The 24,195-nt window shown below is 37.0% G+C and overlaps 1 protein-coding gene across 1 annotated transcript in view; it reads left to right on the top strand.

Annotated features, from left to right (window-relative positions):
* Positions 1-24,195, top strand: part of mor (SWI/SNF- related protein mor) — a 385,701-nt gene that overhangs the window by 68,334 nt on the left and 293,172 nt on the right. Inside the window, exon 7 of the mRNA XM_090390116.1 lies at positions 16,723-16,806. Coding sequence (XP_090246242.1) covers positions 16,723-16,806 — 84 coding nt within the window. The remainder of the gene's footprint in view (positions 1-16,722; positions 16,807-24,195) is intronic.

Raw genomic sequence — 24,195 nt, 5'->3', positions numbered from 1 at the left:
TACAGTGGGACCAACTGATGATGTTACCAACAGCAAATTCAAAATGGGAAGCATTAAAAGAACTTATCTTGGAAGCTACTAGGCTTTACATACCAACTAAGAAATATTGTTCAAGGTTTAGGCCAAAATGGATGTCAGATGAATTAATGAGGCATATGGCAGAGAAGAAAAATGCATGGGATACTTACAAATTAACACATGACACAGAAGCCTATGATAGATACAAGTTGATATGCAACCAAGTTACAAAGGAGGTTAGGCAGGCGAAGGCAGATTTCGAGAAATCCTTGGCAAGGGATGCAAAGAAAAACAGCAAAGAGTTCTTTACTTATGTAAACTCTAGAAGGAAGGGGATGAATCAGATTGGTCCACTTGATATTGATGGGTCAACTGTTGATGATCCTGCTCAGGTAGATAACAAACTAAATGAATATTTTGCATCGACATTCACACATGAGCGAGGGGAATGCCAGAGGTGTATTCAACTCTAGCAGTAAGCTACAGAATCTTGAAATAACTGGGAGTAAAGTGGAGGAGAAATTGTTGAAGATAAACACAAGAAAGGCACCCGTGGTGGATGGGATCTATCCAGTTATATTAAAGGAGGCAGCAAAGGAAGTAAGCAAACCCTTAGCCATTATTATGAGAGCTTCCTTGGACTCAGTGGAGGTACCCATAGACTGGAAATGTGCAAATGTGACCCCAATTCACAAAGGAGGATCAAAGGCTGACACAAGTAATTATAGACCTGTGAGCTTAACTTCTGTTCCAGGAAAATTAATGGAGGCACTGGTTAAAGAAGCACTGCAGGATCATTTAGACAAGACTTCAGTTATAGCTCGGACACAGCATGGTTTTGTTAAGGGGAAGTCTTGCCTGACCAATTTGATTGGATACTATGATGCAGTCACAAAAGAACTGGATGCAGGGAATAGCTTTGATATTATATACTTGGATCTTAGAAAGGCTTTTGATACTGTTGCACATGGAAGACTGCTACACAAATTGGAGCAGTGTGACATTGGAGGTAAATTGCTGCTATGGATAAAGGGGTGGTTGAGGGGGAGAAGACAGAGAGTGGTAATCAATGGACACTGCTCATCGTAGACTAATGTTATTAGTGGAGTCCCTCAGGGCTCAGTGTTGGGTCCATTATTGTTTTCTGTATTTATAAATGATATTGATGATGGTATATCAAGCTTAATATCCAAGTTTGCAGACGATACAAAGGTTGGCAGGGTTGTCAAGGACACTACTGACACTATGCTGCTGCAACAGGATCTGGAAAGGTTGAGCAGATGGGCTGAGAGGTGGCAAATGAAGTTTAACATTGACAAATGTAAAGTACTACACATGGGAAACAGCAACCCCAGAGCAACATATCAACTCTGTGGTACTACACTGACAGTGGTAGAGAATGAAAGGGACTTGGGGGGTGGTTGTGCAGGCAGATATGAAGTTCTCTGAGCAGTGAAGACGGGCTGCAAGAGTAGCTCATGGAGTATTGTCAATGATATACAGGAATTTTTCTAGCAGGGATAAAGAGGTGATTATTCCCTTGTATAAGGCAATGGTCAGGCCACACCTAGAGTACTGTATACAGGTCTGGAGGCCTCATTTCAAGAAAGATGTAGAGCTGCTGGAACGAGTACAGAGAAGGGCAACAAGATTAGTGAATGGAACAAAGGGGTTCTCTTACGAAGAAAGGCTTAAGTTTTGCAAATTACAGTGTCTGGAGACTAGGCACCAGCGAGGTGATCTGATAGAGGTGTATAAAGCCTTGAATGGTTTGAGCATGCTCAATGCTGATGGGATTCTTCCTCTAGCTCAGAATAATCACCTGAGAGGGCATAAATTCAAATTGAGGAAAGACAGATGTAGGATAGATTTGCGGAAATTTGCCTTTAGCCAGCGGGTGGTTGGTTGGTGGAACAGACTTCCATCCCTTGTCGTGGAGGTTGATAGCCTAAATAAGTTTAAGGCTCAGCTGGACAGGTATTTTGAACGAACAGAGGGGTGAAGTGGAAGTGTTTTTTTTTTTTTTTTTTTTTTTTTGGCTGATGCTGCATAAGCTTGCTTTCTTGCATCAGATGCCTCTACTAATGCTAATTTATGAAAAAATCTGTTGGCTTACTTGAATGTTCTGGATGATGGCATTCCAAGTGTTGTTTCAGTTTCAATGGTTTTGTGCACTCGTTTGATAATTTAGTATTACAGATAACACATAATGGCAAGTGATTTTTGCTACCAGCACTAATGAAACCAAATTTTAAATACTTGTCAGAATACTTTTGGGTCCAAGATCTGGCTTTTTTGTTGCCACTGCTAAGCTTCACATCACTTGATGGTTTATTACTTTTATTTTCAATAATTGTACTTGTACTGTGCTGCACATTACTTGATGGTTTATTACTTTTATTTTCAATAATTGTACTTGTACTGTGCTGCACATTACTTGATGGTTTATTACTGTTATTGTCAATAATTTTGCTTGTACTGGGCTGTACCACATCACTTGAACCGTTAATTGTGTTTCTCTTCAGCCATTTTTCCATGTTGAAGATTAAAGGGTACTTCCTTAAAAATAAATTGGAAAAGGAGTTGATGTAATAATAATCTAATGAATAAGGAAAACTGTGTGTGTAGGTATGTGATTCATGCTCTAACAAAAAATAGAAAACTGAATTTTTGCATGGGTGACTAATTAGGGGACTCACACAGTTTGATTTCAAGGGAATAATTATTATTTCCTATTAGGTAATATGTAAAATCAACTTTTTCTTTCAATTTTTTTTCCATTTAAAACACGAGGAAGAGCATAGACAATTTTTCATTTGTATATTGAAATTACTAAAATTGTCATACTAAGCTGGGACATAAACCATGGGATGAAGAAAGTTACAGTTTCATTCTCCTGCAGTTACATTTCAAATAAGGATCAGAATTTTCAAAATATGGTCTATGAAATTTCCAGTTTTTTGAATGGAAATATTTTCATATCCATAGCGATCCTATTGTTGCCTAACTAATCAACAGCTCATTAATATTGAAATGATTCAAGATTAATGCATTGTTTATGTAAATAAGAGAGGTGTAACATTTATTTAGTTTCAAACATTCTAAAATTTACTTTAAACTTACTAGTAATCGATACCTATATTGCTGAAATGAGTTTTAAAATTGTATTGCATTTATTAATAAATATTTAAAAATTTATATTTAAATATTAATGTAACTTATAATCCACTTTAGTTATTGCATAGTAAATAAAGTAGTGTAGTTTAACACAAAATAATTTGTGTACGGTTTGATAATGAGCTTGTGATTTACTTTTTAATCCATACTGTTAAGTGTAAAAGTTTTATATAGAACTTTTACACTTAAAGGTAGCAGTATACTTATGCACAGTATATCCCCATCCTACTACCAGGCTGTGGACCTCACTTTGGGAAACCCTGGTACAAGCGATTCAAATATTGACATGAGGATGGTCACGATGAACTTAAGAATGGGCATCCTTCAACCTCTCGAAATGAAGACAGAGTTGCAAAAGTTTGGGAAATTGTGGCAAGATGTCATTTTACCCTTAGAATGAAGGTTGATGAGTTGGATATGAATAAGAAACGATTCATCAAATTCTGCCTGAAGATTTAGGGAAAAGAAGGTTGTGCAAAACTCATATCACACACCCTTGTGGATACAAGTGAAATGAGAAGAAATGAAGAGTGTCATCTTGCAAAGACTTCATCCAGACTTTAATGACAATCCTAATTTCCTCACTTGTACTGAAAAATTTGGAGGGTGCTGGGGTCACGGAAGAGAAAGGTCGGTGGATTTTTGGCTGCTGTAAAGGGATAAGTATTTTTAATTTTTACCGTATTCTTCATTAATTAGCATACTACATTGTGTTTTACAGAGATATTAAATAAGTTTAATAGCATTTGTTAGCTTCTTATTTTGAATTTAACCAGCAATTTTTGGAAGTTACTACTCCCAGTGTTGGTGCCAATATTGTTGAACTAGCCACCATGTTGTAGTCAATAAGTATATATATCTTGAACTGATAGTTTAAGGTATAAAGTAAAACTAGATAGCTTAATATGAAGCACTATTAGAAATTTGTTAGCTTATTATAGTATTATCAATTAATCAAAAATAATATTAATCTTATTAAAATTCATTGTTAATTAAATTGTATTTAAACGGAAATCATGACCCAGACCAGAGCTGCGAAGCAAAGATCACAGACTAGCGAGAGTGCTGTGACTCGGGGGAGAAACGAAGGGGGCGATTCTCCATCCATCACAGTGTCAAAAAATGTGCGAAATGTGAAATGTTTGCTGACCTTTCTAAAACAGGACATGATCTAACCAAGGAAGATGCCTTTGTATGTGCTAGATGTCTACAGTGTCAAGAAATTAGGTGCCAACTTAGCATTCTGATGGGCGTCTATGAGAGCTTGAGGTGTAGTGTAAATGCCCTTGAAGAAATTAATATGAGGGGCCCATCAAGCTCTCAGCTGCCCAGCTCAATGACAGAGCTCACTCCTGTGCATTAAGCAAAACAGAGGCAACCTCCAGGGCAGAATGTGCTGGTCCAAAAGGAACTAGTTATTGTTGGTGACTCTATTGTCAGGAAGACGAGGAATATACTATACAAGAAGGATAGGTGAAACAGGACCAGGGTATGTCTGCCAGGGGCAAAAGTTGATGAAGTTGTAGAGCACATATCTTTTAAGGGCACAAAAGGTGGTGTTGTCGTCGTTGGAACTAATGACATTAAGAGTAAGAGATCTGCAGATTCACTCAACAAGTACAGGTCAGTGTTGAAAAAAGTTGTGAGTTAGGGTTGAATGTGAAAGTGTCGGCAATTATGCCCAGACACGATAGGAGGGAGTATATGATGAGAGCCTTGTCGATCAATTCAGCCCTGGAGAGATTGTGCAAGACTCAAGGGGTAGAATTTTTTTCAGCATGGTCTGTGCTTGTTGACAGGAGAGACTGCTTCTATAGGGATGGGGGTACACTTAAATAGAAAGGGTGCAATAATATTTGCTGATGCTATTGAGGCAGTGTTAGGTGGGTTGGAAAACTGCTATTTTGGGGGATACACAGACTAAAAGGTTAACAGTGACTGCAGGCAGAGGCAAAAGTGATTCTTGCACTGCTTCTATTAGAATGAGCAGCAGCCAGGAAAGCAAGGTAATGGAGATTTCCAGGACTGTTGGGAGTCAAAGTGGAACAAGTAAATACATGGGCTGTGTTAGGGTAAATAAGAGTAGAAACAGGTGCACGTATACTTGCATGTACACCGATGCTTGGAGTATAGTTAATAAATTTGATTAGCTTGAAGTGCTAGTCAAGGAATCAAAGGCAGGTACTGTTGGAAAATCAGGACGTGGAGTCACATGGATAAAAGCAATGCAGAATTGGAATTTTGGGTATAATATGTACAGAAAGAATAGTCAGGACAAGGAAGGAGGGGTTATTCTGTTAATTAAGAAACACAAAATCTAAGGAAGTGCATCTAATTGATGTTGGTAGACAATGCAATGTTGTTGAGTCTGTTGAGCTGACAATGCAATGTTGGATGTCATATGAATTAACGAGGCTCGGGGCAGAGAAGAAAAATGTATGGGATGCATATAAAGTATCAGGTGACACAGAAGCCTATGGCAGGTATAAACTAGTCTGTAATCAAGTTACAAAGGAGGTTAGGCAGGCGAAGGCAGATTACAAGAAATCTTTGGCAAAGGATGCAAAGAAAAACAGCAACGAATTCTTTACTTACGTAAACTCTAGAAGGAAAGGAATGAATCAGATTGGACCACTTAATAATGATGGATTGACTGTTGATGATCATGCTCAGGTAGCTGATAAACTGAATGAGTATTTTGCATCTAAATTCATACATGAGGAGTTATTCAATGAGGGGAGTGCCAGAAGTTTATCAAACTCTAACAAGGAGCTAAGTAATTTTGTAATAACTGAGAGCAAAGTGGAGGAGAAATTGTTGAAGTTAAACATAAGGAAGGCACCTGGGGTGGACAGGATCTATCCAGTATGTACTGGATAGATCCAAATAAATCCAGATAGATCCAGTTATATGTACTGGATAGATCCAACTAAAGCCAGTACTGGAGGAAAGGGACTTGGGTGTTACGATACGGTCAGACATGAAATTCTCTGAGCATTGTAAACAGGTTGCAAGGAAGGCCCATGGTGTCCTATCGATGATCTATCGAACTTTTGCAAGTAGAGATAGGGACGTGATAATCCCATTATATAAGGCTTATGTTAGACCACACTTGGAATACTGTGTTCAAGTATGGAGACCGCACCTGAAGAGAGACATCGAGCTTCTTGAAAGGGTGCAAAGAAGTGTAACTCGCCTGGTGAGATCGGCAAAAGGGCGTCCTTATGAAGAAAGACTTCGAATATGTGGGTTGCAGAGTTTGGAAACTAGACACCTTAGAGGAGATTTGATTGAGGTGTTTAAGGCTCTGAGAGGCATCAGTAAAATGAATGAGGACAAAATTTTCAAGATTATAAATGATGCTAGAACTAGGGGACATAAATTCAAGTTACGCGGGGAAATGTTTAGATTGGATTGCAGGAAGTTCTATTTTAGCCAGCGAGTTATAAATTACTGGAATAAGTTGCCTTCATGGGTGGTAGAGGCCGACAGTTTGGGGAAATTCAAAGGTCATCTGGATAGTACTTTCGGGTAAGGGAAGCACATAGGATGATAGGTTTAATTTCCTTTTTATTTTATTTTTTTTATTTATTAATTATTATTATTTAGTTATTTATTTATTTATTTCTTTTTTTTTTTTTGTTTTTATCATTGTTTTGTTCGGATTTTTTTTTTTTTTTTGGCTGGTGCAGCATAAGCCATAGGCTTTCTTGCACCATGCGGCCGTTACTAATACTAATACTAATAATATTAAAAAAGGTGGCAAAGTAAGTAAGCAAACCCTTAGTCATAATTATGAGAGCTTCCTTGGACTCAAAGGAGGTCCCCTTGGACTGGACGTGTGCAAATGTATCACCAATTCACGAAGGGGGTTCAAAAGGTGACACAAGTAACTATAGACCTGTTAGTTTAACTTCTGTTCCAGGGAAAATAATGGAATCACTGGTTAAAGAAGCATTGCAGGATCAGCTAGATAAGACTGCAGTAATAGTTAAGACACAGCATGGGTTTGTTAAAGGGAGGTCTTGTCTGACCAATTTGATTGGATACTATGATGTAGTCACAAAGGAACTGAATGCCAAAAATAATTTTGATATCATATACTTCAATTTCAGGAAAGCTTTTGATACTGTTGACATGAAAGACTGCTATACAAATTGGAGAGATATGGCATTAATGGTAAGTTGCTATAATGGATAAAGGGATGGTTGAGTGGGAGACGACAGAGAGTGGTAATCAATGGACACTGCTCTTTGTGGACAAATGTTATTAGTGGAATTCCCCAGGGTTCGGTGTTGGGCCCATTGTTTTGTATATTTATCAATGATATTGATGAAGGTATATTGGGTTTAATGTCCAAGTTTGCAGATGATACAAAGGTTGGCAGGGTTGTTAACGACAGTAAAGACAGTATGCTACTCCAACTGGATCTAGATAAGTTGGGAAAATGGGATGAGAAGTGCAACTGAAGTTTAACATTGACAAATGCAAAGTACTACATATGGGTAGCAATAACCAAAGAGAAACGTACAAACTGTGTGGTACTACACTCAGGGAAGTGGAAAATGAAAAAGACCTGGGGGAAATTGTGCAGTCAAATATGAAGTTCACTGAGCAGTGCATACGGGCTGCCATGGCAGGTCATGGAGTGTTATTAATGATATTTAGGAATTTTGCTAGCAGGGACAGGGAGGTGATTATACCGTTATACAAGGCAATGGTCAGGCCACACCTAGAGTACTGTGTATAGGTCTGGAGGCCTCATGTAGAGTTAGCTTAAGTTCTGAAAATTGCAATGCCTGCGAGGTGATCTGATTGAGGTGTATAAGGCCTTGAATGGGTTGAGTAAGCTGAATGCTGATGGGATTCTTCCTTTTGCTCAGACTGAGAACCTTAGGGGGCACAGTTTCAAATTGAGGAAAGATAGTTGTAGAATAAATGTGCGGAAATTTACCTTTAGCCAGCGAGTAGTTGATTGGTGGAACAGGCTTTCATCTTTTGTTGTCAAAGCTAATATCCTAAATAAATTTAAGGCTGAGCTGGACAAGCATTTTGAATGAATGGAGTAGTGAAATTGTATGGATTTTTTTTGGCTGATGCTGCATAAGCTTGCTTTCTTGCATTGTATGCCTCTACTAATGCTAATAGGAGATAAATGTTGGATGTTTCAGTACTACCCAGAGATGCAGCATCAGTGCATGCACTGCACTTCAGAATCATCACCAAGAACCAAAAAGTTTCGTTTACAGAAGTCCACATGATCAAGACTATGCGGATCATGTTTTTTGACAACAGTGTGTGATTTACGAGGAATGTAATTCACAAGAAGTTGAAGCTGTTTGTGCAGGGAAAGGTTTCTCAAACTAGAAGGTGGAATGCAGTATGCTATCATCAGCACATTGCATTGGATGTGATTTCTGGTCAATGGAAGAAGGTCATTAATATACAAGAGGAAAAGAGTGGGGGAAAAGAACTGAACCTTGGGGAACACCAGCATTAGTGGAGAGGTTAGAAGGCAGAGGGACATCTATCATCACCTGCAGTGAACAGTCAAAGAGAAAAACTGGATACCTAATTATAAAAAAGTTGGCAAACCATAAGATGGAAGCTTATTTAAAAGACCTTTATGCCAAACACGATTAAAAGCCTTTGATATATCAAGGGCCTCTCCTTGAGTTTCACAAAACTTTCCCATTACATTTGTCCATAGATAGGTAACATAAGCCAGAATATCACTAGTGGATAACCAGCAATGGAATCCATACTGGTGATCATTAATCAGATGGAAAGTTTGTATATAGTTTAGGAGATGGAAGTTAATCGATTTCTCCATTACTTTAGAAAGAGAAGTATGTGCAATGAGACATTAATTGGATGGGAGGGATTTGTCACCCTTTTTACGAACTGGCTGGATATGAGCAAATTTCCAGCAGAAGGGAAAACACCTTTGCAATAAGAAAGTGAAAAAAAAGGCAGCAAAGAACAGGAGTAAGTTCAGCAGCACAGGTTTTAATAACAAGTGGAGAAATACCATCAGGACCTGGAGCTTTCTTAGTATCAGGGTTGTTCAGAATCTTTCAAACATCTTTTTAATGGAAGACCACAGGAGACATTGAATTAAGCATACTGGGAATGGTTTACCAAGATCTTCGGCCCTGAGTGCCAAGCAATAGTGTCCAAGCAATTTTCTTGAGCGATAAATAAAGTGATATTCTGAGTAATCTTGTTCCGTTTTCTTTTCAGTGCCTTTCTTATCCTCAGTTCTTCGTAAGTCGTTCTGCACTTAACAGATTTTGAGTAAGAACCTAGGAAGGAAAATCACCTTTCTTTTCTTAGTGTATTAATTAATTTTTTCACTAACAAACTAACCTCTTCAGGCACTTGGTCACTAGGTGGCACTGCTCCTGCCTCCCCGTAGTGGGGCTGGAAACCTGAAAGGAAAAATAATCTTATCGGGGCTAAAAGGAGCAACAATGGACTCTACAAACTAGGTTTCACCTGTATCTATGGATCAAACTGAACACTATCAGCAGCAAGATGATCCTAATCCATCTACTGCCAAGAGACAAAAGAAAGATGTGGTTCAGACCATCTCTCCACTCTTTTTAATTTTTCATTCCTTATCAGGTCAGTCAGTTAGTAAACTTTCTCCCTTTGTAATAGAAAGGAGTCTGGTCCACCGAAAATGGTTCATCGCTTGAAATCAGGTGCCCTACTGATAGAAATGACAAATCACCAATGTTCTGAGCTTAAAACCACAACATTTGGTGGGATTCCCATTAAAATCACCCCACATGCCACTTTAAATAGATCAGAAGGGGTTATCATGGAATGGAATCTCCTAAACAGCTCTGAAGAAGAAATCATTTAAGAGTTACAAAACCAGAATGCCATACATGCCAAAAGAATCCTTATTAAAACCTTTTTATGGCTAAAACCTTTATTGTGGCTCAAAAGAACATGATAGTAAAGAATTCAATACACAGTCTCCCCAAACTGCAAAGGAGACCACTACCTGAACTGCAAAGGAGACCACCCTGCCTATTCCAGAGACTGTAACATATGGACTGTAATATATGGAAAAGAGAGAAGCAAGTTCAGAAATATAAAACTGAACTTAGTCACATACCAAGAAGCCAAAAAGCTGATACCATTACTTCCAGCAGTGAGATTATACGCAGCAGCAGTAGCAACTACAGTGCAGAAAACAAAAGTAACTGCAACACAGACTGACATCTGAGTCCAACCTAACATCTCAGTTGCGGACTGGCCACATAATCTCCTTTTACAAACAAAACCAAAAGTTGACAGGCAATTAATACACCCATTATAATCTCACCAGATGCTGAAGATCCAACACCAACAAGCAGTGCAAATCCCACCGAACCTGTAGACAAAAGACATAAAAATTCTGACACTAGGGAAATTGAGGAAAAAGAGCAAGAAGATGAACAAGTCCTGGAACTTTATGCAACTGATGACGGAGAGTGGTGGCCGACCAAGCTTCCCAGAAAAGAAAAAATCAAAACAGATCGGCTCAAACAGGCAGCCCATCTTAAGTCATCTGAATCAGTTACTAAAATCCAAATAATGCGTACACTTCTTCAGTGGAATTGTCGTGGCATTTGAAGTAACCTAAATGATATCAAAGATATTATTTCCGTCTATGCTCCTGCAAGTGTCTGTTTACAAGAAACAAACCTAACTCTGCTCATAAGTATTTCAATCAAGCACTACAATATATATAGGCAAGATCGTAAAACCACAAACCGCTCATGGTGGAGTTGCCATTTTGGTCGACTCTGATATTCCATCCAAGCATATTCAGCTGCAAACTCCTCTTGAAGCAGTTGCAGTACGCATTCTGACTGGAATTACCTTGACCATGGTTTCACTCTACTTTCCACCTAATCGTACTTATATACTACAAGATTTTGAGGACTTAATTGAACAATTACCATCTCCATTCTGTTTGATGGGGGACCTTAATGGCATCGTATCATTTGGGGATCACTTCATACAGACAAAAGAGGACAGATGATCGAAAAACTTATAGATGATAGGAACTTAACACTCTTAAACACAGGTACCCATGTCCATTTACCATCAGGGACTATCTCTGCAATTGATTTCACTGTCTGTTCCCCATCTCTCTCTCTTTCCTCTTTTTGACTGGTCTGTTTCTAATGATCCATGTTACAGTGATCATTACCAGTTGTTTGTCACCTACTAACAAATGACAAACAGCAATCTATAAGAGGTACAAAATGGAAATCTCGCAAATAAGAAAAAAAAAAAAACCAATGTGCTGCTTCTTTAGATGAGAAAACTATAAGACATTCTGATATCAATAGTGCTGTTACTTATGTCACAAATCAAATAATCTCTGCAGCAAATATTGCAATACCAAAGACAGCTAACCACTACCATAAACATTGCAAACAGTGGTGGAATGAAGAGTGCTTGGAAGCAAAGAAAGAAAAAAATAAGGCTTGGAATCAATTCAGCAAGTTCCCCACTACCAATAATCTCATAAAGTATAAGAAAGCCAGACCAAAAGCATGTTATATTTGCTGGAAATCTCAGAAAGAGTCCTGGACATCTTTTGCTAGCAAAATTAATAGAAATACGGACACCAGAATTATCTGGAATAAAATTAAACAAATCTCAGGCAAATATTCAACAGTCCCTAAACCGGTCATAAGCTAGAAAGGTCATGACATAGCTGAACCAGAAAAATTGCAAATCTACTAGGAGAAACGTTTGAGGAATTGCCAGCAACAGCATTATACAGACCATTCTTTCAAACATATAAAGCTCAAATGGAAAAATACAAAATTATTTTCCATGCAGCTCACGAGATTTCATACAACCAACTCTTTACTATAAATAAATTGCATAAAGTCTTAGTCAAATCAAAACAAAGTGCAGCTGGAAAGCCTTAAATTAAAACAAAGGTCTGGATGACTACTATGAAATGATTAAACACCTTACTGAAAATTCCTTATGCATGCTCTTGCTGCTATACATAGTGCACCAATTAAATAACGAGACTGACACTACTACAAAAAAAAAAGAATAACACTAATGGCAAAGTAAGGTTATATATTTTCGAAGTAATCACCACTGATGTGTACACACTGTTTACATCTTTATTACAAGTTTTGAAAACACTTCTGGAATTCCTCTTCTTGTACTGCTGTCAGCTGGTCGGTCACTACAGCCTGGATGTCCTCTCTCATCCTGTATCACGTTCCTTTCTTGGCTGTTTTGATTTTGGAGAACAAAAAGTAATCTGCTGGAGCCAAATCTGGAGAATTAGGGGTGTTCGATGACCGGAATCGACGATTTTTTTGCCAAAAATCGCTTGATGAATTCCTGGCTGACCGAATAGAGATCGGTCAACCAGGTCGGGGATCATCCTCTAACGACTCACATTCTTTACGAAAACGAGAAAACCATTCAAACACTCTTGGTTGAGACAAACATTTATCAGCATAAACTTTTTTTTAAATAGTCAAAAGTTTCTGTAGCACTTTTTTCCAATTTACAATAAAATTTGATAACTGCTCTTTGCTCCATTTTCAGTTTTCTGACGACATGCACAAAGCTACGATTACTCTTTTGTCATAAATCACGAACTACTGACCGGACAAGTTTAAACTTGCACTCGTTGGAAAGAGCACACTCTAGTGGATCTAACCTGCTAGAGTGTGCTCTTTACTATTTTGGCCTCTTATGTTAATAGTTAATACTAAATGCAGAGTGCACAGTCTCGTTGTTTAATTGGTGCACTGTGTATAATAGCATATACCTTGAGGACACTTATCCAGACTCCTGGTGGCATTTGTTTGTACTGACATTTCCAAAACCTGGGAAGGACCACTCAAATCCAAATAATTATGTCCTTCTTGCCCTCACTAGCTGTCTAGGTAAAACTTTAGAAAAAATGGTGAATGATCGGTTAACATGCTTTCTTGACTTGCATAATCTCCTTAGTCTTAGCCAATACGGTTTTTGGAAAAACAGATCAACAATGACAAAAGCCAATCAAACATATGTAGTGCCTTTCTCCTTGAACACCTTGAAATGATATGCCTTGATATTGAAAAGGTTTTTGATACTACCTGGAGATGTGGTATCCTTTGTGAATTACACAAATTAGGACTGCGAGGCCATCCAGTGAAGTTCCCTCAGAACTTCATGTCTAAAAGGCCGTTTCAAGTCTGCTACTATCATATTCTGTCTCAAATATACAATCAAAAACAGGGGGTCCCCCAAGGCTCAGTGCTCAGTGCAACCCTTTTTGCTATCAAAATCAACTGTATTACAGAAGTTATTCCAGCAACAGTAGAAACCTACCTATATGCCGACAACCTCACAATTTCATGTCACTCACTGAATTCGCGGACAATCGAGAGACAGCTTCAATGTACTATTAACAAAATAGTCCTGGTCCATCTATAGTGGATATCGAATCTCAGTACAAAACACAGTGGCAATACACTTCTGCAGAAAATGAAAGATGCATCCTAATCCAAAACTAAGGATAAGCAATCAACAAATCCCACTGAAACATAGTATCCGACTTTTAGGACTAATCATGGATCACAAATTAAATTTCCTAGAACATATAAAATATCTACGTACAGTGTGCTTAAACAAATTAAACATTTTCCAAACAATATCAGCCATGACGTGGGGAGCTGATTGTTATTCACTTTTGCACATTTATTGTGCAATGATATGATCTAGACTAGATTATGGATCTCCCATTTACTCCTCAGCTAGGAAAAGTGTGTTGAATTGGTTGGAGCCAATTCATCACAGTGCATTATGTGTTGTTTCTGGAGCATTTCGTACTTTTCCAGTGTATAGTTTATACACAGAGATCCGTGAACTTCCATTCAGTCTTTGTAAACAAATTCTCCTTCTGAACTATGCTGTAAAAGTTCAAAGCCTTCCTGGACATCCAACATGGCAATATCTGTATAATCCGAAATGGGAAATCTTATATGCAAACAAACCTGCGGGTATCTGACTAAAAGAAATACTCTTACAACTGAACTTAAGTATGGGTAAAATCTACTAAGATACCCCCACATCCCTTCCACCGTGGGAAATCAGTTCAGTTGACTATGACATGGACCTCATAAAATGGAAATGGAACGATATCCCAAATCAGTATATAAAACAGCTACATTCCTCTTATGTAATGCAATTCTCTGACTACTCTCACCTGTACACTGATGGATCCAATACAGATGCACACGTTGGCACTGCAGTTGTCTTGCCAAACAGCATAATTTCACTGTCGCTTCCAATAGAATGCAGTATCTATAGTGCTGAATTGTTTTCCTTAAGTCTCTCCCTAGATCACACTGCCAAAACTTCCCTCGTAAAAAGTATCGTTTTCACAGACTCATTAAGTGCAATATATGCTTTACAACTAGAAAATCATCTGTCTCATCCATAGGTAAGAAAAATTCTTTCCTGCCTATTGCATCTTAGGACAAAAAACCAGAGTCAAATTCACTTGGATTCCTGGACATTCCTGGAATACTGGGCAATGAACATGTGGATCATGCTGCAAAGCATCTGTCAAATGAAAATTCTCACTTGCATAAAATTCTACTCAATGACTTTAAAAACGTCAATCAAAAAGCCTCTGAAAATATACGGACACAGACCTGGAAATTGCAAACAAACAATAAATTATACCAAATAAAACAGCCAAAATCCTGGAAATCAAGTTTTCGGTGAAGCAAACACAAAGAGGTTATCCTTGCCCAGCTTAGCATCGGCCAAACACATTTAACACACTCTTATCTCCTAATGAAAGATGATCCTCCACAGTGTCCTCAGTATCTGACCACGCTAACAGTAAAGCGTGTCATCATAGTGTCCATGTTACCAAACTGCCCTCCAATCAGCTTTCAAATCGCATGCAAATGAGCCATTAAGCCTTGAACTCATTATGGTAAAAAATCAAATGTCAATTAACTCTTTGCATACCTCTGTTTAATAAACCTTACCAACCATATCTAATATGCCAAATCAATATAACAACATAACAGGAAATAACAAAAGTTGAACAGGTGCAATATAGCCAATGCTGCCCTTGCACCATTAAATCTCCAACAACAATAACAACCAGGATCATCGATACATGAGGTGAAAGAAAAATAGGATGCTAGGAGGTCAGCTTTATCTTTGGTTGAAGTGGCAATAGAAGCATCTGGTTTTCACAGAGATGGGCATAAGTTTTATTAATGCTTATCTATCATTTGGACAAGAAGAAAGTTTTATACTCTTAGCCTGTTCGAAATCTAGTTTGGACTGATTAATAACTGCTTTACAATTGTTGCCAACTTTAGTGTAGGCAGAAAATGATCCTGGGTATTTGGATACAAGCCAATTATGATATGCAATATTCTTCTCTTGAATGAGAGCAGCCTTAGCACATTTATTGGAAAACCAAGGTTTAGAATATAAAGGAAGAGAATAAAAGAATAATGGAAGAAATTTGGAATAAAGGATTTCATACCTACAAGAATAATTTCACTGACATGATCTGAACAAACATTGGCATACATCAGAAGATTTGAAACAGTAATCCCACCAAGGAAAAGAAGAAAGGAAATCTGGATCATCCCATTTTGCATTTTTGTAATGCCAAACAACACAAAGTTGAACTCCATAAGATTCATGTTTTTTAAATTTTATCTTTTTATTACTTTTATCGCTTTTAACTCCATAGTTATTTCATTTTTATGTTAAGTATACAGTTTTGTTTTATTTTAATAAAGTCTTTGTCATATATATGAGTTGTTGATATTTATTGCAGTTATTATGAGTTGCTTTAGAGAAATTTTATTATACTGTATTTATTTTGAGTTTAACAGACATTCAGATTCAGTGGAAGACTTTAATCCCTATAGTCTGTTTAAGCAAGATTTACTGTGATTGGACTGAAAAACAAATATTTTAGAACATGTAAAGATAGAGAGAAAATTAAAATTTGGTTTATTGCATTTCTTAATGTTATGCTTAATTTTCCCATTTTGTCATATGTCCCTCTTTGTTAATATTAGGAGAAACAGTCCAGAATGCTGTCCAATGCATTCTGGCTGGAAGATGTCTACGTTGTTAATATTCCTAATTCTCATTTATAAAAGTTATAGAATATGCATACATAATTTTCTCATTGATTACTAATTATTATTAAATTGGAGGAAATGTTCTGGTAGAAAGGTAGATGTGTATTAAAAGTTTTATAAATTTCAATTTTTAAAAGTTACCAGGTATTGCCATTGCATATGCAGTTTGATTAAGCATTTGCAGTAAACTCACTTGGTTATTTCCCCATGATATGCTTGATGCACACATATAAGGAAAGCGTGATATTTTTATTTAGTGCATTTAGTGTAGTGTTTACATCTAAAAGAAGGTATCGTTACCAATTTTTTGAATGTTTTTATAACACATCATTAAAATTTGAATAACACTGTTTTATGCATGTTACAGGTTAATGCTCGATGGCTTCTTGACCTTGATGAGTATAATGAATGGATGAATGAAGATGATTATGAAATTGAAACAGATGCTGTGGTATGATTTTTTTTTAATCTAATTATTCTAAAACATGATTGTCAAACTCAGATTAACTAGTTCTTGGGGTCACGCTAGTGTGCTTATGGCACACAGCGGCAGACTGTTACTGAAAGAAATATATTAAATATTTTAGAATGTTGACCATTGCATAAGAATACGTGATTTGATTTCCTGACCAAGAAGAATTTAGATTCACATAATTTGACTTGTGTGTGCATGTGTATATAATGATAAAGAAAAAATTAGGTTTAGAGCAATGTATTGAACTGATAGGATGGAGGAATATCAATATTAAATTGGTTATAGAAATTACATCTTGCAGTGCACTGTCACTGAAAAAGAATGTAAAGATATATATATTATAGATATGTGAAATATAATAAATTTAATTAGGTGTAGTGGTTATTGTATAAATTTCCAGAACTACTAGATTTATAGAAGAAAGAATAAGAAGAATAAAAGTGTAAAGAAATTGAAAACCTAAGTGGGTGTATGTTAAAGAATTAAGTTCCAAAAATTGTAATTAAATAAATATTATAACTAAATAATCAGTAATTAAAATAAAGATTAACAAAGAATTATCATAGTAAATATATTCCATATTTGTACTGTTGCAAGTAGGGTTAAGAACAAAGAAAGAATAAAAGAGATTTTGAGCCATGAAAGTGAATACAAAAATGGAATGAAAGACTTAGAGCTAAAAGTTAACCGAAATTATAGAGGAGGAGTTTAACAACAGTATCAGTATAGCGAGAAAATAATTAGTAGGATAGGCTGCCAGAGCCAGCTTTGTTAGGGACTATGCAGTCTTTCACCTCCTGACTAATGCAACCAGGCCAAAAAAAATATAAATTTCATAGCAAACTACAAATATAATTCTCTCAGCAGCATGTAGCTGTTGAGCAGGTCAGATCTATTGCTTCACATAGCTTTCTCCATGTAAACTACGTAAACCTTTTCATCACTTTGAAATAGTGTGATTTGAAGTCAGACCATATGACTTTTCTCCATTCATCCTGCATCCATCAGTTTCATTCTTAACACCAATGAAACTTTATATTTTTCCAGTTCACTTCCAAGATCAGATATGATCAGTATGCAGAGTGGTCACCAAGGAACATAGACGTTCTGTGTAAAGTTCTTTTAGCACAGTTCCATTCTCTGTAAAGTTCCATTAGCACAGTTTAAGTGTGAATGGATTACAAGATTCTGGCATTGTATAAATCAATCTGTTTGGTGTGTTCTAGCAAATATGGTCTACCTTAAACTGCTACAAATAATTCGTGCCTTATTCCATTACCTTAAAATTGCAACCATACTTGCATTGATTGATGTGTTTTCCTACATTTCCCCCATTTTTTAAATAATTTAAAAAAAAAAACCCAGTTTTATGCTCCAGCATAGCCACCAGGTCAATGGGGTTTATTATAAATCTTGAATACAATTGTTAATCATATTTAGTACTCATGTGGGCTTGAACCATGGTCCAATCAAAGAACATGTTCCCACTCTCTTGCTCCTGACCACTAGGCTACATCAGCCCTAACAGCAGTCTTGGAATTGACCTTTGATTTTTATAGTGTAGTATCTGCTAGATCTGCACCATAAACTGGCCAAATCTTTTCCTTTCCCTAATGAACAGATTGCAGCAGTGGTATCCCCGCATCTTTATCAAGGTCTGTTGCATACTTGCACACCACACAATTGTATTTGCCTAGATTTGTATAAATATTTTCAAATGTGCAGGTCTTATTATTCCTAATAAAATGATCAAGCAGTATATATGAGAAGAAGAAGAGATAAATCCTTGAACCTCTAAGTGAATCTAGATATTCTATGGAATCACCATTCAAGAATTAAAAAAAAATAAAAAAAAATAAATAATTATTAAAGATGGATTCCTTTAATTGAATTTTTTTTTTTTTTTAAATTATTATTATTATTATTATCCAAGAAGGTTCTAATTTGCCTTAGTATTATCTCAGGTTTTTATTCTGGAAATAACACAAATCCAGCTGGAAGAGGGGTAGAAAAATTGAATTGCATTAGATCCCTATTAATTCAGATGGGGTGGGAGTATGTATTGCAGAATATAATACAGTGCAACCTTGATATAATGTGGGCATTGGGCAACGACTTTAATACCTGTGTTATAAGCAAAGCACATTATAGCTGAAAATTTTTTATCCAGTTTTTTTAACATAAATACACTATACTTAATAAATAAATACTTTATTTACTAATATTTTATGCATTTTATGCATCCATTCTGAAATAGTCATGTAATTTAGTTTGCCAGAACTGATGACAGTATTTTTTCAGTACATAATTCTTAATATTAGTCAGATGCAATAAATAAAGATATTCACTATCACTCTGACATTCTAATTAAGCCACCACCCTATTAATGTTTTCAAGTACTTTATTAATTTCTGATGCTTTTTCCTTACATGAGTCATCCACTTTGTCTTCTGAGTCAGTCACTTCCTGTGTCACTGGCCTTCTGTTTGTTAATTGTCTTCCCACTGTTCACAGAGGCTGCGATTTCTTCCTCGCTCAGGTTATTAATGCACAACTGAAACTTGTGCATCCACCTCAATCAAGGCAGCCAGGCCATCTGCCCTGTGACTGCTACCAAGTATGTTACATGCAGCCTTTGTTTCTTGTTCTGAAAGTGCTGCTCATTCAAGGTTATTATGAGCTTGTCGTTTCCAATAAATTTTTTCCATCAATTTCCAGTTTGCTCTTGAGCTTAATTTCTCCTACAATAATCCAATATTATATGCAACGTCTTGCAGTGTTAATATTTTCAGAAATTCTAGAACTTGTTTTTTCCGAGTTCACAAAACTAGTAAGTAACTCACCATGATAGTAAGCTTTGAAGGCTCAAATGATGCTCTGATTTCATGGGCATCATTTGAGAGCTGAATTATTGCATTTGTGTTCCTTGGCAGAAGTGCGACACTGATCTTGCCATCTTTCAATTTCAGGACATCGATGGAGTGGTGAGCTGGGCAGTGATCCAACAGTAACAGAGTCTTTTCTTCAAGTTTTTTGGAAAGCAAGTGGCTTCTCATTGATATTACAAACTCACTTTCAAACCATGACACAAATATATCACTTTTCATTTAGCTGATTTATAGAGCTTCTTAATGTACCGTTATGTAATCGTATTATTATTATTATTAAGTCGATTACATAGCGGTAATCAACGTATTGTTAAGCTGATTACTGTTATGTAATCGACTTAATAATAATAGCAATAAGAGCTTAATTAAGGATGCCTCCATAGCTAGGTGGGCAGGAGCAGCAGTGCGCAGCACACGCTTCTTGATTAGACCGGGGTTCGAGCCCGTGACCACCAAATATGGAGGATGTGGAAAGGTCAGGGAATGACCAATGCATATCCTGGGAGCAATATGGCCTTAGTTGCTAATGCTCCTAAAAAAAAAAAAAAAAAGCTTAATTGACGGTACTCACCTCAGTTGATCTGCTTAGTTACCTGGTATTGAAGTGGAAATGAAGTTTAAAATAAGTTCAAGAAAAGCCAGCTGCACTGGAATCCACTCTCAGGGCCAGCAGCAAATGACTTTGATACTAGTGAAAGTCTTTGACAAAAGTGACCTAAGATGGCAAGCAACATCCCACTGAATAAGGCCATGTTCACGTTAGTATTAGCAATGGCCATGGTGCAAGGAAGCCTATGGCTTAAGCTGCACCAGCCAAAAAAAAAAAAAATAACAATAATAATAATAAAATAAAATAAAATAAAAAATGAAACGCCAAAAAAAAAAAAAATAATAATAATAAGAAGAAAATAAAAAAAAAAAATAAAATAATAATAAGAGAAAAGGAAATAGTAGTAGTAGTAGTGGCATGTGATGCAAGAAAGCAAGTGTATGAGCTTATGCAGCATCAGCCAAAAAAAAAAAAAAAAAAAAAAAATCACACCATTCCCTCCAAATGCCTGTCCAGTTCCTCCTTAAATTTATTCAACCTATCAACTTCCACAACAACAGAAGAAGTTTGTTCCAGCAATTAAGCACCCGCTGGCTAAAGGCAAATTTCCGCACATCTATTCTACATCTGTCTTTTCTTAATTTGAATTTATGACCCCTTAGGTTCGTAATCTGAACAAGTGGAAAAATCCCATCAGAATTCAGCGTGCTCAACCCATTCAAGGCCATATACACCTCAATCAGATCACCGCGCAGGTGCCTAGTCTCCAGCCACTGCAATTTGCAGAACTTAAGCCTCTCTTGGTAAGAGGATCCCTTCATTCCCCTCACCAATCTTGTTGCCCTTCTCTGTACACGCTCAAGTAAACTACATCCTTCCTAAAATGAGGCCTCCAGACCTGTACGGAGTACTCAAGGCATGGCTCGACCATTGCCTTATACAGAGGGACAATCACCTCCTTCTCCCTGCTAGCAAAATTCCTATATATCGACAAAACCCCATGACCTGCGCTGGCAGCCTGTCTGCATTGCTCAGAAAATTTCATATCTTACTGCACAATTACTCCCAGGTCTTTTTCATTTTCTACCATCCTAAGTGTACTACCACACAGTTGGTACGTTTCTCTGGGGTTACTTCTACCCATATGCAGCACTTTGCATTTGTCAAGGTTAAACTTCAGTTGCCACTTCTTAGCCCATCTGCCCAAATTATCTAGATCCTGTTGCAGTAGCACACTGCCATTACTATCATTAACAACCCTGCCAACCTTTGTATCATCTGCAAACTTCGACATTAAGCCTGATATACCTTCATCAATATCATTGATAAATATACAAAACAACAGTGGACTCAACACCGAACCCTGTGGGACTCCACTAATAACATCAGTCCACAAAGAGCAGCACCCATTGATTACCACCCTCTGTCTTCTCCCACTTAACCATCCTTTTATCCATTGTAGCAACTTACCCTTAAAACTGTTCTGCTCCAATTTGTACAATAGTCTTCCATGCGCAAAAGTGTCAAAAGCTTTTCTGAAATCCAAATATATGATATCAAAATTATTTTTTGCATCCAGTTCCTTTGTAACCACATCATAATAACTTATCAAATTTGTCAGACAAGACTTTCCCTTAACAAACCCATGCTGTGTCTGAATTACTGCTGCAGTCTTGTCTAGATGATCCTGCAATGCATCTTTAACCAGTGACTCCATTATTTTCCCCGAACAGAAGTTAAACTAACTGGTCTGTAATTACTCGTGTCACCCTTCGATCCCCCCTTTGTGAATTGGGGATACATTTGCACATCTCCAGTCCGTGGGAACCTCCCCTGAGTCCAAGGATGCTCTCATCATTATGGCTAAGGGTTTGCTTAGTTGCTTTGCCGCCTCCTTTAATATAACTGGATAGATCCCATCCACCCCAGGTGCTTTTCTTATGTTTAACTTCAACAATTTCTCCTCCACTTTGCTTTCAGTTATTACAAAATCATTAAGTATCCTGCTACAATTTGATAACATTTTCAAACCTTAATAATTCCTCATGTGTGAATGTAGATGCAAAATACTGATTCAGTTTGTTTGCTATCTGAGCAGGATCATCAACAGTCGAACCATCGATGTCAAGTGGACCAATCAGATTCTTCCCCTTCCTTTTAGTGTTTATATAAGTAAAGAAATCCTTGCTGTTTTTCTTAGCATCTTTTGCCAAGGATTTCTCGTAATCTGCCTTTGCCTACCTAACCTCCTTTGTGACCTGATTACAGACTAGCTTATATCTGCCATAGGCTTCTGAATCGCTTGATAATTTATATGCATCCCATGCATTTTTCTTCTCTGTCACGAGTCTCATTAGTTCATTTGAAAACCATTTAGGGCTAAACCTGTGGACAACCTGTGCATTTCCCTCCTCCCATAGGTAATTATCCAGCTGACCTTTGAATTTCCCCAAACTGTCTGCCTCTACCACCCATGCAGGTAACTTATTCTAGTAATTTATAACTCACTAGCTAAAATAAAACCTACAATCCAGTCTGAACATCTCCCCCCCCTCCCCGTAACTTGAAATTATGGCCCCTCGTTTTAGAACAGGGATTCTCAATGGGGGCGAAAATTGGTTTTTTGGGGGGTCGAAAAAATAATGGGTATTATAATGGTTTGTGGCCCTCAAGTTCAACCCTACCCAATGACATCTTATTCCTTAATATTTAATTTATCACATTGGGGTTTCTTTTCCCTTGAGACAACTGATTTTTAATATATAGGTATATATTGTATTAGGAGCAAGTGAGAAATTTTGATAAAAGTAAGATAGTGGGCGTGATTTAATTCAACCTTTGCTTTTCATAGGTATTAAATGCCTAAGTGCTTTGGTGGAAAGGTGCAAATGCAATCCTTTGCATTTGCACCTTTCTGACAGCTGCGACCTTGGGGGTGGTGTTGTGGGCAAGGTTTATTTATTTATTCTTTTGTTTCATTGATCAATACATGAGGCATGGATGCGATGAGGAAATGTTTCAATCTATTGTTTCTACTTTCTAAGCGATAATTAGTATTGATTTATTGTTTCCTTGTGGAAGTTGTTTTTGATCTACAGTGCTTTTGTGAGTGACATGGGCTATGAGAGTTAAATAAAAAATATTGTATATTTTATAATTCAATTCTTTTATCCATCATCAGTTATGTCAAGTGCCGGAAAGAAAAAGTGTCAGCAGTATCTGGATGAATATCTAGCTTATGGTTGTATTGAAAGCCCATTCGACTCAAGACAGCCTATGCGTCTATGTGTAATAGCTCTTTTTCAAATGAGGCTATGAAACCATCAAGACTTTTAGATCACTTAAAAAGGAAACATCCTGATAAAGTTGTTAAATATATCGAATATTTTAAAAATTTAAAACAGAAAATGAAAAATAGAATTTCAGATTTATTTTCTTTTGAAGTGAAACCATGGATGTTATGCCCAATTGGATGTGATTTTGGGTCTGCTATTGAAGAAATTCAAGATGAATTTCTTGTCATAATAAAAAAATAATAATAAATAAATGCTGGATTATTGACGCTCTACTGTATTACTACTAAAAATGTGGAACCTAAGTCACTTTTTCTGCTGGACAACTGTCTGGCTCACCCTACTGCAGAAAACCTCAGTAGGGAGGAAAGATGAGCTATTTTCCAAAGAATATGGCCTCAAAATTCCAACCTTTGGATCAAGGCATTATATTGACCATCAAGGTCGCCACAGAAAAAATTTAATGAAAAAAAATAGTTGATGAGGAAGTATCCATAATAAAATGCCTGAAGAAGCTCACAATGGCTAGTGTTTTTGACTTGGCAGAGAAGGCAGGGGAACCATATTGCCATCTACAGTTGAGAAGTGTTGGGATTGAGGTTTGCATGAAGTATTTGCAGTTGCACCTAACTCA

Source organism: Mastigoproctus giganteus, chromosome 2 (genome assembly GCF_048544385.1).
Source record: "Mastigoproctus giganteus isolate SK-2022 chromosome 2, ASM4854438v1, whole genome shotgun sequence".
Lineage (NCBI taxonomy): Eukaryota > Metazoa > Arthropoda > Arachnida > Uropygi > Thelyphonidae > Mastigoproctus > Mastigoproctus giganteus.
This window is presented reverse-complemented; position numbering and strand designations above follow the sequence as displayed.